This window comes from Balaenoptera acutorostrata, chromosome 3 (genome assembly GCF_949987535.1).
Source record: "Balaenoptera acutorostrata chromosome 3, mBalAcu1.1, whole genome shotgun sequence".
Classification (NCBI taxonomy): domain Eukaryota; kingdom Metazoa; phylum Chordata; class Mammalia; order Artiodactyla; family Balaenopteridae; genus Balaenoptera; species Balaenoptera acutorostrata.
The window spans coordinates 94,150,313-94,166,041 of NC_080066.1; the positions used below are offsets into that span (position 1 = coordinate 94,150,313).

Sequence of the window (15,729 nt, forward strand, 5' to 3'; positions counted from 1 at the left end):
GCTCACCATCTGTTTTTGTATTGCCTGCAAGCTAAGCTTGGTTTTTATTCTTTTTTTTTTTTTTTTTTTTGGCTGCACCGCAAGGCATGCGGGATCTTAGTTCCCTGACCAGGTATCAAACCTGTGTCCCCTGAAGTGGAAGCGCAGAGTCTTAACCTCTGGACCGCCAGGGAAGTCCCTAAGCTTGGTTTTTATATTTTCAGATGGTTGGGAAAAAAGATGAGAAGAATAATATTTCATGATAAGTGAAAATTATATGAAATTAAAATTTCAGTGCCTATAAATAAAGTCTCATTGGAACGTGGCTATGCTGGTTCATTTATTTATTGTCTATGGCTGATGCTTCACTGCAAGAGCAGAATAGAGTAATTCAACAGAGATTCCATGGCCTGCAAAGACTAAAATATTTACTATGTGTTCCTTTATACAAGAAGTTTGCTGATCACTGCTCAGGTAGATTCCTCAGGAAGGTCGCATGTATACTGTGTTCCTTAAGTTCTGACATGTTCAAAATTATATTATTATAGCTTGGCTGTAGACAGTATTCTTGGTTTGCAGTTTCTTTCCTTGAAAATGCTCTGCTGTTGTCTTGCTTTATGTGTTGTTATTGAGAAGTCTGATGCCAGTCTAATTTTCTTGTGATTATGTTATTTCATCTTTTTGCCATGGGCCTCAGGACTTTCATCTTTAAAGTCCAATAGTTTTAGGAGGATATACTTTGGAGTTGATCATACTGAGTGAGTTTTTTCTCAGTCACTCTTGGCCCTTTGAATTTGTAGATTCAGGTCTTTTATTTCCAGGAAGTTTTCTTAGATTACAGTGTTAAATATTACCTCTGTTCCATTGTTTTGATTTTTCTTTGGTGATTCCAGTTATACTCATCTGCCTCTATTAGGCCTATCTTCTATTTCAACCACTTTTTCTCTGACCCTGTATTTCTTTACTTCATCTAATTTTCATTCTCTTGTTTTCCTGCTTGCCTACTGTGAAGTATTTCTTTACTTCATCTTATTTTCATTATCTTGTTTTCCTGCTTTGTTTCAATGCTATTTATTAACTTTTCATTTGAGTCTATCATCTTGTAATTAAAAAAATTCATTTCTGATATGATATCGTTTTCTTCTGGTTTTTCCCCTTAGTTCACTCGAGTCTCATTTTATTTATTCCTATTTCTTTGTCCGTTTCTGTTATTAGTTCTTGTATTTATGATTAAAGGTGTTTAGTCTGATTAAGGGTTTTTTAATGCTTGTTTGAGGCTGTGTGATTCAGTTTGGAGCATTGTATAGTTTTCTTCAGCTTCATAATTGGGTTTTGGCTCTTACTTGCATTTTTTGGCTTTTTTTTTTTTTGCAATAGTTTTGTGTGGATATGGTGTACTTTTTTCTGTTCTTTTTCATTTCATGGATAGGTTTCACAAGTGCTCTCTTCTGTCAGTTCTACCCTCTTCTATGTAATTTATTTTATAGATGATATTGGTGATGGTGGTGAGGTGAGGGGAGGGTTTGGCATGTCTTGTTTCTCTCTTGTTTCATAAGATCCTTAAATTTTCTTTTTTATTTACTTCTTTCACTTACTGCCCCATCTATAATGGGTTACCACCTTTTTTAATGTATTTGATTTTCCTCCAAAAGTAATGCTTTTCTGAGGTGGCCACTTCTGGTCCTGCTCACTCTCAGTCTCTTTCCCTGTGAACCACCAAGTCCTAACCTGTGTTCAGTATTTGTCCCTTGGCACTGGGCTTTCTCTTCTGGAGTGTGATTTTGTTTGTGCTTGATCTAAGTCCTTTGTACCCCTCTGTTCTCTTTCATGGGGTCACTTAAGCTTCCCTCTCCTATTGTCTGTAACCACAGGCTTGAAGTGATAGGTAACAGGAATTCTGATAAAACAAGCTATTTGAAGGTTGTGGTATTTATTTTTTGTCTCCTAGTAATCTTGCAGACATGGGTCATGTGTGGCTTTATTTGTTCTCCTTGTTAGTTGTATGCTTTGGAGGGGGGAGATTTGGGGAAGATTCAAATTCAGGTCATTGTCATCCTTCTCTATCTAAATTAGGATATTTTAGATAATATTTTTTTACAGGAACCCTCAAAGGGAAAATGTTGTGAATAAGTTTTAGTTGCTGTGGAACATCAATATAGATGAAAATACTTTATACATGTCTTAAGTACTTATACAAGTATCATTATAATGATTTTTAAGAAGTTTGTTTAATCATAAAATCTACTCAAGCATTCTGGATGAAGTATAGATTATTTTTTGCACACGTCACAATCTGTTCTCCTCCATTAGTACAGGGTTTTAAAAACTATTATTTAAAAACTTTGAATATGTTTCAAAAATAGCAATTTTGAAGGTTCAGTTTTGTTGTGATTAAGTATTAAGGATTTTTTTTGGTTAACTAATCAAAATATTTTTTGATATATATCTATAACATTAAAGGCAATTAAGGTTGAAATAGAGGGAAACATTTATTATTTGAGTCATCTTTATCATTCTTCTTTGCTTTGTGATATGTTTTGAAATTAAGACATACTCATTTTTCATTTATCAGATGCATACTTCTACTGGAGGAGGATTTTGTGACTGTGGAGACACAGAAGCATGGAAAACTGGCCCTTTTTGTATAAGTCATGAACCTGGAAGAGCAGGTACCACAAAAGAGGTAAGAATATTGCTGTTTTTTTAATTGCTAACTATTTTAAGGTTGATGAAATTAAATAGAAATAAATGTTATGTGTATGGGTTAAGCCGAATTCCATTGATAATCCTGATTTTTATGTTATAATATTTAAATGTAAGGAGTTTTATTTGACTCTAGAGAATTTAAGCGTTTGATAATTATATTCCATATTTCTCTAAAGGAATGAATTTACAATGAAAAGATGAACTTAGAATACTTTTTTGTTAAGCAATTTGATGAGTGAACAATATATTAACCTAAAAGAGCAAATGGAAGTAGTTATTAATAGATAGGAGAATATAATGAATTAGAAAACAGTAGAATTGACACAAATTCCATAATTGCTTTTCTTAAAGAAAAAAAAGTCAGCAAACTGATTATCCACTATACGTCCTAAGCAAGAAAAAAAACTGCGAGCAAGCCCAGATGTAGACCATTAAAAAGGAATGGGGAGGAGGCTTCCCTGGTGGCACAGTGGTTGAGAATCTGCCTGCTAATGCAGGGGACACGGGTTCGAGCCCTGGTCTGGGAAGATCACACATGCCGCGGAGCAACTAGGCCCGTGAGCCACAACTACTGAGCCTGCGCGTCTGGAGCCTGTGCTCTGCAACAAGAGAGGCCACGATAGTGAGAGGCCTGCGCATCGCGATGAAGGGTGGCCCCCGCTTACCGCAACTAGAGAAAGCCCTAGCACAGAAACGAAGACCCAACGTAGCAATCAATCAATCAATCAATAAATCTTTAAAAAAAAAAAAAAGGAATAGGGAAATAACCATAGACCCATAGATACAGAAGGATCATAAAAGGCTCCTTATATGACTCTGAATGAATACATTTGAAAATAGATTCTTTTATCAGACAGTATTAAGTGCCATAATTTATTCAAAAACAGAGAAAACTTGAATAGGCAGTAACCATTGAAGAAATTTAGAAAATTGTCACAAGAAAGTACTTCCTAAAAAATGCCATGCTCAAATAGTTTCACAGAGGAATACTTTTCAAAACTGAAGGAATAAATAGTTTTTGTACTTTTTAAGCTGCTCCTGATAACTCTATAGCATTGACTACCCTTAGGGTATATATTTTGATCTCTTAAGTACCATTTCCCACTAAAAGAAATCAGGGCTTTTTGTAAAACTACCTGATTATACATGTGAGTTAGGGAATAGATAAGGTAGGCTTGTGAGGATGGGTTTGTGTCAAAAGAACCTAAAACCCAGTTTGAAAAGGCTCCCATTGACCTGAGTTGGACAATTGGGGCATCAGAAAAACAATAATAAATAACCACTATGATTGATTGAATCATACTCACTATATAAAAATCCATGAGTTTCTAATAATGAAACTTACATGAGAACTAAATAGAATAAAACTTGTTTGTTGCCATGCAGTGGTTATTGTATCATTTCCTTACTCTAAAAACTGGTAATTGAAGGGGAGGAACTAAACGTTTATTCTACCTTTTCAACAGGAATTGTATTTCATTGTAAGCAGGTATCTCCAGTTCATGAGGTAAAGCTCTTCTTTCTACAGGAATGCTAGCTAATAGAGAAGGAATAATAGAATTAGAAAAATCAACATTTTGCAAACCCTAAGGAAATATTTGATTTAGACAAGGATCACTAATGGATGCTAAAACCCTTAAAACTTGAGTTGATGAGGAACAATATTGACATGGTTCTGAATTACCATCTCATAGATTACTTGCTAGTCATAAGGGAAAAAACAACACTGTACAGTGAGGCAGGCGGGGGAGGGCATCATACTGTTGTCACCTGAAACCAGTCATCAGTATTAGCATCATTATGAATATTGGGTTGATATGGCATAATGAGCCTCCTCGTATGATGTAAAATACAGTACCTAGTTTAACATCTGAAAATCAGTTAATGTAATACTATATAAATAGAATAAAAAACAAAGCCACATGATCGTTTCAGTAGATGCAGCAAAAACATTTGACTAAATCCAACACACTTTCATGATAAGAAGACTTAAACTTATAGGGACTTCTCTGGTGGCATAGTGGTTAAGAATCACCTGCCAGTGCAGGGGACATGGGTTGGAGCCCTGGTCCGGGAAGATCCCACCTGCTGTGGAGCAGCTAAGCCCGTATGCCACAACTACCGAGCCTGCACTCTAGAGCCCGCGAGCTATAACTACTGAGCCAACGTACCAAAACTACTGAAGCCTGCGTGCCTAGAGCCCGTGCTCCACAACAAGAGAAGCCATCGCAATGAGAAGCCTGCGTACCGCAATGAAGAGTAGCCCCCGCTTGCCTCAACTAGAGAAAGCCCGCACACAGCAACAAAGACACAACGCAGCCAAAAATAAATGAATAAATAAATAAATTAATTAATTTTAAAAAAGAGACGTAAACTTATAATAGAAGAGAACTTCCTTAACCTGATAGAGGGCATTTATGAAAAACTCACAACTATAATTATATTGGATACTTTCCCCCTAAGATCAGGAATAAGGCAGATTCTGCTTTTGCCACAGAGCATATCCATTCAGTATTGTAATTGAATACTGGGGCAGTATTCAACAGCTGTGTAATTGAACAGCTGGGGCAGTTAGGCAAGAAAAAGAAATAAAAAGTACCCAGATTGGAAAGGAAGAAGTAAAACTAGCTCTGTTTGCAGATGACATGATTTTATATATAGAAAATCCTAAGGAATCCACTAAAACATTATTAGAACTAATAAATTCAGCACAGTTGCAGGATATGAGATAATTATACAAAAATTACTTGTGTCTATGCATAGTAATGAACAATACAAAGATGAAATTAAGAAAAAAGAAGTACAAAATTTATTTAATTTGAGAAGATATATGCACCCTTATGTTCATTGCAGCATTATTTACAATAGCCAAGATATGGAATCAACCTAAGTGCCCATCAATAGCTGAATGGAGGGCTTCCCTGGTGGCGCAGTGGTTGAGAGTCTGCCCGCTGATGCGGGAGACACGGGTTCGAGCCCTGGTCTGGGAGGATCCCACATGCCGCGGAGCGGCTGGGCCCGTGAGCCACGGCTGCTGAGCCTGCGCTTCTGGAGCCTGTGCCCCGCGACGGGAGGGGCCGCGATGGTGAGAGGCCCGCGCACCGCGATGAAGAGCGGTCCCCACACCGCGATGAAGAGTGGCCCCCACTTGCCGCAACTGGAGAAAGCCCTCGCACGAACCAAAGACCCAGCACAGCCAAAAATAAATAAATAAATAAATAAATAAATAAATTTAAAAAAAAAAAATAGCTGAATGGATAAAGAAGATGTGGTGTGTGTCTGTGTATATATACACACATACACAAAATGGAATATTAGCCATAAAAAAAATGAAATCTTGCCATTTGAGCCAAAATGGATGGACCTAGAGGGTGTTATGTTAAGTGAAATAAATCAAAGACAAATACTGTATGATTTCACTTATATGTGTAATCTAAAGAAAAAAACAAATGAACAAACATAACAAAACAGAAACAGAGTCACAGATACAGAGAACAAGTGTTTGCTAGAGGGGATGGGGTTGGGGGGAGGGAAAAAATAGGTGAGGGAGGTTAAGAGGTACAAACTTTCCGTTACAAAATAGGTTATGAGTATGAAGTGTACAGTGTGGGGAGTATAGTCAATAATTATATAGTATCCTTGTATGGTGATAGATGGTGACTAGACTTACGGTGACCATTTTGAAACGGTGACTATTTACTATCAAATATATATCAGATCACTATCTCGTATACCAGGAACTAACATAGTATTATAGGTCAATTATACTTCAAAAACAAATAACTTCATAGAAAAAGAGATCAGATTTGTGGTATCAGAGGCAGATGGTGGGAGGAGGGGGAATTGGATGAAGGTGGTCAAAAAAGTATAAACTTCCAGTAAGATTAATATAATGGGGCTATAATGTACACCATGATTAAAATAATTAACACTGCTGTGTGTTATATGTAAAAGTTGTTAAGAGAGTAAACTCTGAGTTCTCACCACAAGGAAAAAATATTTTTTCTTTTATTTTGTATCTATATGACTTGATGGGTGTTGACTGAACTTATTGTGGTAATCATTTCATGATGTATTTAAGTCATATCATTATCCTGTACACCTTCAACTTATACAGTGCTACGTCAGTTATATCTCAAAACTGGAAGAAAAAATATAAAAATAAATATTCTAATGTTGTTTATGTAAAACAATAAATTCAAATGGACTCTTCTGATTGAGTTTGAATAAATTTTAATTAAAGAGGAACATTTTAGGACTGAGGCTTTGTCCAGTTATAAAGATTTGCACAGAAATCATGTAACAAATAATTGGGCATGGCATAAACTGTCTTGCTTTAACAAGACAATTTTTGGCAAACCTAAATATTTTCACAAGAATATATTTTTTTACTTGCATTACAACATTTTTAGTATTTACTTTGTACTTATGGTCATTGACAGACTTTTGTTGAATATCCACTCCTTCAACATGTACAGTTTCTAAGGACAGTGTTGCATTTTTCTAATTGTTTCTCAGTGTCCCAGATTTAGGGAAGCAGATTTACAAAGATTTTACTTAAGTGCTGTGTGTCACAGTTCTGGATTTAGTGCAGGCATATTTAGATGTGATCAGATCTTAACTTGTGCTAACATGTGCATGTCTTGATGCTTCAAATCAACTCAGTTATATATAAATGTAACGGGAAGAAAAATAAAGTGGGGTGGGGGGCTTACCTTAGAATTTATCTGACCTAAGGAAGAGAAAAGTAGTCATTTTAAAGTGTCCATTGCATCCTTTTGTATCCAGAGGATGAGCATGCAGGGGCTGAAAGCTTCCTTGCCTGGAAAGAATTTAGCAGTAGTAGATCTTTTATGTATTTAGAGACATCTGTGTGTATTTCTCTGGAAGCCCATGGGGGATTTTTTGTTTGTTTGTTTTTATGGAGGCTTTGTTACATAGCATGATTAGTTAAATTATTGGCCATTGGCAATTGATTCAACCTCTAGCCCCTCTGGGGATGGGGATGGGACTGAAAGTTGCAACCTTCTAATCACAAGGTTGGGTCTCCAGGCAACCAGCCCCCATCCTTAGGTGCTTTCTAAAAGTCACCTCATAAACATAACAAAAGACAGCCCCCACTTCTTCACTTGGGAAATTCCAAGGGTTTTAGGAGCTCTGTGCCAGAAACTGGGATGAAGATATTTCTTATTATAAATCACAATATTAAAGGCCATGTTCCCCAAATTGAGCTACACATTCAATACAGTTCCCCAGCTGGAAATTTTTTTTGGGTAATTGACAAGATGGCTCTAAAATTCATATGAAATTGTAAGGGACCCATAGTAGCCAAAACAACCCTGGAAAAGAAGAACAGAGTTGGAGGACTCACACATCCCTATTTTAAAACTTAATACAAAGCAACAGTAATCAAGACAGTGTGGTACTGGCATAATGACAAAAATATAGATTAACGGAATAGATTTGAAATCCCAGAAATAAACCCACGTCTGTGGTCAGCCATTTTTCAACAAGAGTACCAAGACCATTCACTAGGGTAAGAATAATCTTTTTACCAAATGGGACTGGGACAACTGGATATCCACATGCAAAAGAATGAATCTGGACCCCTAACTCACACCAACCACAAAAATTAACTCAGAATGGATCAAAGACCTAAAAATAAGAGCAAAAACGATAAAACTCTTACAAGAAAACATAGGGATAAATCTTTATTACCTTGGATTTGGCAATAGATTCATAGATGTAACACCAAAAGCATTAGTAATAAAAGAAAAAAAAACTTAAATTGAACTTCATCAAAATTAAACACTTTTATGTTCCAAAGGACACTACCAAGAAAGTGAAAAGATAGCACACAGAATGAGAGAGATATTTGCAAGTCATATTATCCGACGAAAGGAACTGGTATGTAGAACTTATAAAGAACTCTTAAAACTAAAAAGACAACCCAGTTTTTTTTTTCTTTTTTTTTAGTGGTGGCGTTTTATTATTTTATTTTATTTCATTTTATTTCACTGTGTGACTTGCAGGATCTTAGTTCCCTAACCAGGGGTTGAACCTGTGCCGTCTACAGTTAAAGCGCGGAGTCCTAACCACTGGACGGCCGGGGAATTCTTCATAACCCAGTTTTTAAAATGGGCAAAGGATCTGAATATGAATTTCTTCAAAGAATATACATAAATAACCAATAAGCACATGAAAAGATGCTCAACATCATAAGTCATTAGAGAAATGCAAACCAAAACCATAATGAGCTACTTCTTAATACTGGCTAATGGCTATAATCAAGAAGCAGGTAATAACAAGTGTTATTTGAACCCGCAGACACTGCTGGTGGAAATGTAAAATGGTGCACCCACTTTGGAAAGAGGCAGTTCTTCAACCTGTGAAATATAGAGTTACTACATGCCCCAGCAATTCTACTCCTAGACATACTCAAAATAATTGAAAACAGGTGTTCAAATAATTATTTATACATGAAAGTTCATAGCATTATTCATAATAGTGTTATTATTATAATAAAACAGTGTTATACAATAATAGAATAGTATTATTATTCTTAATAAAAATTAGAAACAATCCAAATGTTCATCAACTGATAAATGGATAAGCAAATGTGGTTAGGTTATATCCATACAGTGGAATATTATTTGGTTATAAAGGGGAATAAAGTGCTGAAACATACTTCAATTTAGAGGAACTCTCTGAAAACATTATGCTAAGTGAAAGAAGCCAGCTACAAGAGACCACATATTACATGATTACAGTTATATGAAATGTCCAGAATAGAGCATCCATAGGGACAAAAACTAGATTAGTGATTTTTTAAGTCTATGAGGATGGAGACCTTGTGGGGGTGATCATTAAAGGTTTTTTGTGTGTTTTTTTGAGTTGATGAAAATGTTCTAAAACTGACTGTGGTAATAGTTGCACATAAAAACCATTGAATAGTATATTTTTAGTGAATTATATGGTATGTGAATTTATCTCAAGCTGCTAAGAAATTGAAGTACATAGTCTCACTTATGAAATATTCTTGCTAAAAATGTTTTACCTGAACTTAATAAAGCCTTGAGATCTAACTTCTAGTTTATAGGAAATACAGGGGAGAGATGAACAAGATAAAGAATACCACAAGGAAGATAAGTATAATATATAGGACATTTCAAGATAAATCTAGAATGTAGGACTTTTTATAGGAAAAATTGGCCTGACCTCAGTCATGAAGAACAAAAGTCTAGGGGTGGGCATGGGAGATTGATTTAGATGTAAATGACTTGAGGCATAACCAAATGTGATAGACATTTGGGGAATAATTAGGAAACTTGAATATGGTCAAGATATCAGATAATATTTAAAAGTTATTGTTAATGTTATTAGATTTATAATAAGGGTATTAAGATTATGTAAGGAAATGTCCATGTTAAATACATATTAAAGTATTTAGGAGTAAAATATCATGATGACTATTTTTTACCTTAAAATACTTGAACAACAAAAAAGGAAGCATATATGGAAAAAAGAGTTACTAAATTTAGGTAAAAGTTGTTTTTATTATACCGGTTTCTCTGTTTCTCTGTATTTAAAAAAAAGATAAAAAATAAATAAAAATCACTCAATTACTTAAACACTACACAGATAACAAAAACATACAAATTGCTCCTGAACATAGAGGGCAGAAGAGGGGAATTTTCCAAATTTGTTATATAAAGCCAACATTATGTTGACTTCAGATCTGACATAATATGGAATTTATAAATCAGTTGTATTAATAATTGTTATGCTGAAAGCCTAAATAAAACATTAACAGGTAAAATCAAGTTTGACAGAATAATATAACATAATCATGCCTACATTCCTAGAATGAACTGTTTTTGGAATTCATCTGTGAAACTGTTTGTGCCTGGCACTTTTTGGGAAAGTAGCTCTTTGATAAGATTTTCAATTTCTTCCAGAATTATTGGCCTCAAATCAAAAGCTGTTAATCATGCTTGATGATGAAGCACTAGTGTATTCCCATTATAGATAGAGACAGGATAAGGAAATTTACTATTGCTGTTATTATTTACCGCTATTCTGGAAGTCAGTCAAATAGACAAACAGAATGAACTAAAATACATAAATATTGGAGAGGAGGCGAAATAGTCATGATTTATACCTTGAAAACCCAAGAAAATTAACTGAAAAAGAATTAGAAACTATAGTAGAGTTTAGTTAGGTTGTTAGTTATGTTCGGAACTTACATACTAAAAATCATTAGTTTAATGTATTCAACAAAAGTTTTTTTTTCAGGCAAGTCACTTTATTTATTTATTTACATATACATGTATCTATTCTTTTTCAAATTCTTTTCCCACTTAGGTTGTTACAGAAAAAATATTTCTTGAATGCCCTTACAAGCAATAGCTTTTAGAAAATGTAGTGAAAGAAAAGATCCCATTTGCTATACCATCAAAAAAAAAAAAATACATAGGAAAAAAGCTGAGAAGAAATCTGCCAGGTCTGTTTTAAGAAAACTTTAAAACTATACTCCTATGGGAGTATGGGCATGAAAAAAAAATCAGAAGACACATTTCATTCTTGGATTGGAAGATTCAGCATTACAAATGATAAAAGTTTTTCCAAAATTAGTCCATAAATTCATTATATTCCCAATCAGAATAACAGCCAAATTCTCTTTTGGAACTTGACAAAAGTAATCAGAAGTTCTTCTGGAAAAATTTATGAGAATTGCCAGGAAAAACTGAAGAGTTATGAGTGTGAATATATCCAATAGATTTTTTTTTTTTTAATTTTTTTTATAGCTACTTTATTTATTTATTTATTTATTTTTGGCTGTGTTGGGTCTTCGGTTCGTGCGAGGGCTTTCTCTGGTTACGGCAAGTGGGGGCCACTCTTCATCGCGGTGCGGGGACCGCTCTTCATCGCGGTGCGCGGGCTTTTCACTATTGCGGCCCCTCCCATTGCGGGGCACAGACTCCAGACGCGCAGGCTCAGTAGCTGTGGCTCACGGGCCCAGCTGCTCCGTGGCATGTGGGATCTTCCCAGACCAGGGCTCGAACCCGTGTCCCCTGCATTAGCAGGCAGATTCTCAACCACTGCGCCACCAGGGAAGCCCCTATCCAATAGATTTTAAATGTATTAAAGAGCCATAGTAATCCAGACAATGTGACAGTTGGGACTAAAATTCAGATCTTTAGAATCTGGACTCTAGCACATTTTTTTTTTTTAACCTTGAATTTGGAAATAATTTCAAATTTGTAAAAAGTTGCAAAAATAGGGTACAAAGCATATTCATATACTCTTTACCCATTCACCTATCGTTAACATATACCTTATCGTTCAGCACTCTATTTTTATTTATTTGTTTTTTAAAAAATATTTATTTATTTATTTTGGCTGCTCTGGGTCTTAGTTGTGGCACGCGTTCAGGATCTAGTTCCCCAACCAGGAATCGAACCCGGGCCCCCTGCATTGGGAGCACAATCTTACCCACTGGACCACCAGAAAGTCCCTCAGCCCTCTATTTTTAGATTGCCTCTTCTCTCTTACTCATTTATTTGTCCTGATTCCAAATGATTATTCCTTCATTTGACAAATAAAAAATTTGCTTGATTAAATATCACCAGATGTCCCTTTCTATTCATTCTCTTGTTTCTGTTTTTTTAAAAAATAAATTTATTTATTTATTTATTTATTTTTGGCTGCATTGGGTCCTCATTGCTGCACACAGGCTTTCTCTAGTTGGGGCGAGGAGGGGCTACTCTTCGTTGTGGTGCGCGGGCTTCTCATTGGGGTGGCTTGTCTCTGTTGCAGGGCATGGGCTCTAGGCACGCGGGCTTCAGTAGTTGTGGCTCGCGGGCTCTAGAGCGCAGGCTCAGTAGTTGTGGCGCACGGACTTTTGTTGCTCCATGGCATGTGGGATCTTCCCGGACCAGGGCTCGAGCCTGTGTCCCTTGCATTGGCAGGCGAATTCTTAACCACTGTACCACCAGGGAAATCCCTCTTGTTTCTGTTTTAAGAACCCTTTTCATTCTGATTATTTCCATTTCCTCCTCCAATATTTTTTTAAAGGGTATTGAAATAGTTTAGCATATAGTCAGAGGGCTTTGTGGCTTGATTTTTATATCCTCTTCATTCCATAACTAATCATTCTAGAAAACTGTTTTTGTACTGTTTTGTGTTAAGTAGCTGAAGAATCCTTGGGAGTTAAATTGCTCCTCGAGTTTACAAAACTAGCCTCCCTCTTCCTACATCGTGGGATTCCAGTCTGTTGGTGGTTTTCCTGAGTCATATGGCCTCAGTACACTGAATTTAGTCCTGAACTAACCTGATCTTCTTGGATTTCTTTGGATTTATAATTAGATTCAAAAGGTAATTGGTCATTCAGCCTTAATTTGAAGGTAAATCTGGATATTCTGCAATGACTCTAGATCTGAATCATGATCTAGATGTGAGAGAAGGACACTTATGGCTAGCATATAACTAATCAGTTGCCACCCAACAGTCCTTTGTACTTCGCATTTATTTCATCTCTGCTTTGGTGAGTGTGAAATCCATACTCTGCCAGGCGTGTGACATTGTGCCAACCATAATAGGGATTTACCAAATGTAATTAGACCTGGCTGATACTAATCAGCCCATCATCCAGCATTTGACAGTATCTCTTAAAGTGTATTTAAGAGAAGTTTCTTTCTAGTCCTGCAGTACATTTCTGGGTTAATTATTAAGGTTTTTTAAAATCTATTTTGATTATCACCCTTTTGTTCCCTCTAATGGACCTTCTTATTTTCTAAGCTATAAATGATTTATTTAAAAGTTTCTTCTGTACTTGGACTTCCCTGGTGGCACAGTAGTTAAGAATCTGCCTGCCAGTGCAGGGGACATGGGTTTGATCCCTGGTCCAGGAAGATCCCACATGTCCTGGAACAACTAAGCCTGTGCACCACAACTACTGAGCCTGCGCTCTGCAATTACTGAAGCCCGCGTGCTCTAGGGCCCGTGCTCCACAACAAGAGAAGCCACCACAATGAGAAGCCCGCACACTGCAATGAAGAATAGCCCCTGCTCGCTGCAACTAGAGAAATCCCGCGTGCAGCAACGAAGACCCAACACAGCCAAAAAATAAATAAAAAAACCAAAAAAAAGTTTATTCTGTACTTACCAGACCTCTTCTGAAGAACTTAGCCTCTGATTGATACAGTATGGAAGTAATGAGTAGATTCTCTTAACTCTTTAATTCAGACTACTTTTCTGAAGAATTGAAAGGAAATATTGAGCTAAAGATAAGAAATAGGAACGTAGTGGATTAATATTGCTCTTAGTACCTTTGGCACTCTTTTTTCTCTCTCTCTAGCAAAAGCTTCTGAGCAAAATCTCCAGAGGAAAGGTGACATATTGAAGAGATGGTAGAAATTAAAATAATAAAGCATTGGGGAGTGAGAAGGAATAGGTGCAAAAGAATAAATGTGTAGGTTAATGTTTTGGTCACCACAGAATAAAATACAGTTCATTAGTACGGTCTATAGCAGGTACTTTAAAATTGAATATTAAAAGCCTTGTACTGAATTTCTAGTGGATTTTATGTGTGTGTGTGTGTGTGTGTGTGTGTGTGTGTGTCTTAAAGAGCTACTATGTTTCTTTTCCTGCTTACTGCTTTGTTTAAACATCTTATTGGGCTGTAACTTGCATAATGTATTAAAAAATTCACCCATTTAAAGTATAACTTTAGTGCTTTTTTAACATGTACTTCATTCTTTTTTTTTATGACCAAATAATATCCATTGTATGGATTACATACCATTTTATTTATCCATTCATCAGTTTATGGAAATTTAGGTCATTTACACTTTCTGGCTATTATGAGTAATGCTGCTACAAATATTTGTGTACAAGTTTTTGTGTAGATACATGTTTTCATTCTTCTTGGATAGATACCTAGGAGTAGAATTGCTGGGTCATATGGTAACTATACTTAACATTTTGAGCATCTCTCAGACTGTTTTCCAAATTGCACCATTTTACATTTCCACCAGCAGTGTATAGGGTTCAAATTTCTCCACATCCTGGCCAATACTTATTGTTATCTCCCTTTTTGATTATAGACACCTTAGCAAGTATGAAGACGTATCTCATTGTGGTTTTGATTTGCATTTCCATAATGGTTTATGACATAGAGCATTTAAATGCGTTTTTTAAGCTAATTGGTTTGAACAAGGCTTTTATTAAGGAAGTGGTATTTTGTAATGAAAGTAACATTTTTTTTCCCCCCATGGGAGTCAAAAGCCCAGATTTTAGTCTTGCTTTTTATATCTGTTTAGAGGTTCTTTGACCTTGGATGGGACCTTTATCTTTTAAACGCCTTTAATTTTCTGCCTTAACAGAGTGGCTATAAGGATCAGTTGAAATAAATTAGTGAGAAAAGTTTTTGTCAGCTGGAGGGGATAACCAATGCCTATAACTCATTGTTCTCTGATGATATAATTATTCAGGCAGGGACGAACATTCATAAGGAAGAGCATCATAAAGGAGACCTCTGTGGTTTTGCCTTCTTTCCTTTCTGTCATCTGTAGCACCAACTTGGCCACAAGGAGTTAAGCTAAACCGATGTGAATAGCAGCCTCTTGAGCTGAAGTTAAATTCATTCCTGGAGGATGGTGTAAATGAACTCACTGAAATTATCGCTATAAATTAATAACATTATCTTTCTCATCCACTTACTTGTATACAACATTGGTAGTATGTTTTTCTATCCTTTCTTGCAGAACTTACGCTGTCCGTTGAATGAAGAGGTAATTGCCCAAGCCAGGAAAATATTCCCTTCAGTGATAAAATACATTGTAGAAATGACTGTATGGGAAGAGGAAAAAGAACTGCCTCCTCAACTCCAGATAAGGTGGGGGAATTTTTAAAAGGGAGAAGTTTTCATGATGGTTATTTATATTGCAAAATGGGTGTTTGAAAAATGTCTTTGTTGTTATTTACTGCTTTAACTTAACTATCATTATTAAGATTTTATAGAGAATTGCCTCATTGGAATAC

The 15,729-nt window shown here is 35.9% G+C and overlaps 1 protein-coding gene across 5 annotated transcripts in view; it reads left to right on the plus strand.

Annotated features, from left to right (window-relative positions):
* The window catches only part of UBR1 (ubiquitin protein ligase E3 component n-recognin 1), a 151,083-nt gene that overhangs the window by 43,369 nt on the left and 91,985 nt on the right, over positions 1-15,729 (plus strand). For all 5 annotated transcript variants that reach the window (XM_007173589.3, XM_007173590.3, XM_007173591.3 and 2 more), the window contains 2 exons: positions 2,552-2,662; positions 15,453-15,583. In XM_007173589.3, the coding sequence (XP_007173651.2) occupies positions 2,552-2,662; positions 15,453-15,583 (242 nt within the window). The remainder of the gene's footprint in view (positions 1-2,551; positions 2,663-15,452; positions 15,584-15,729) is intronic.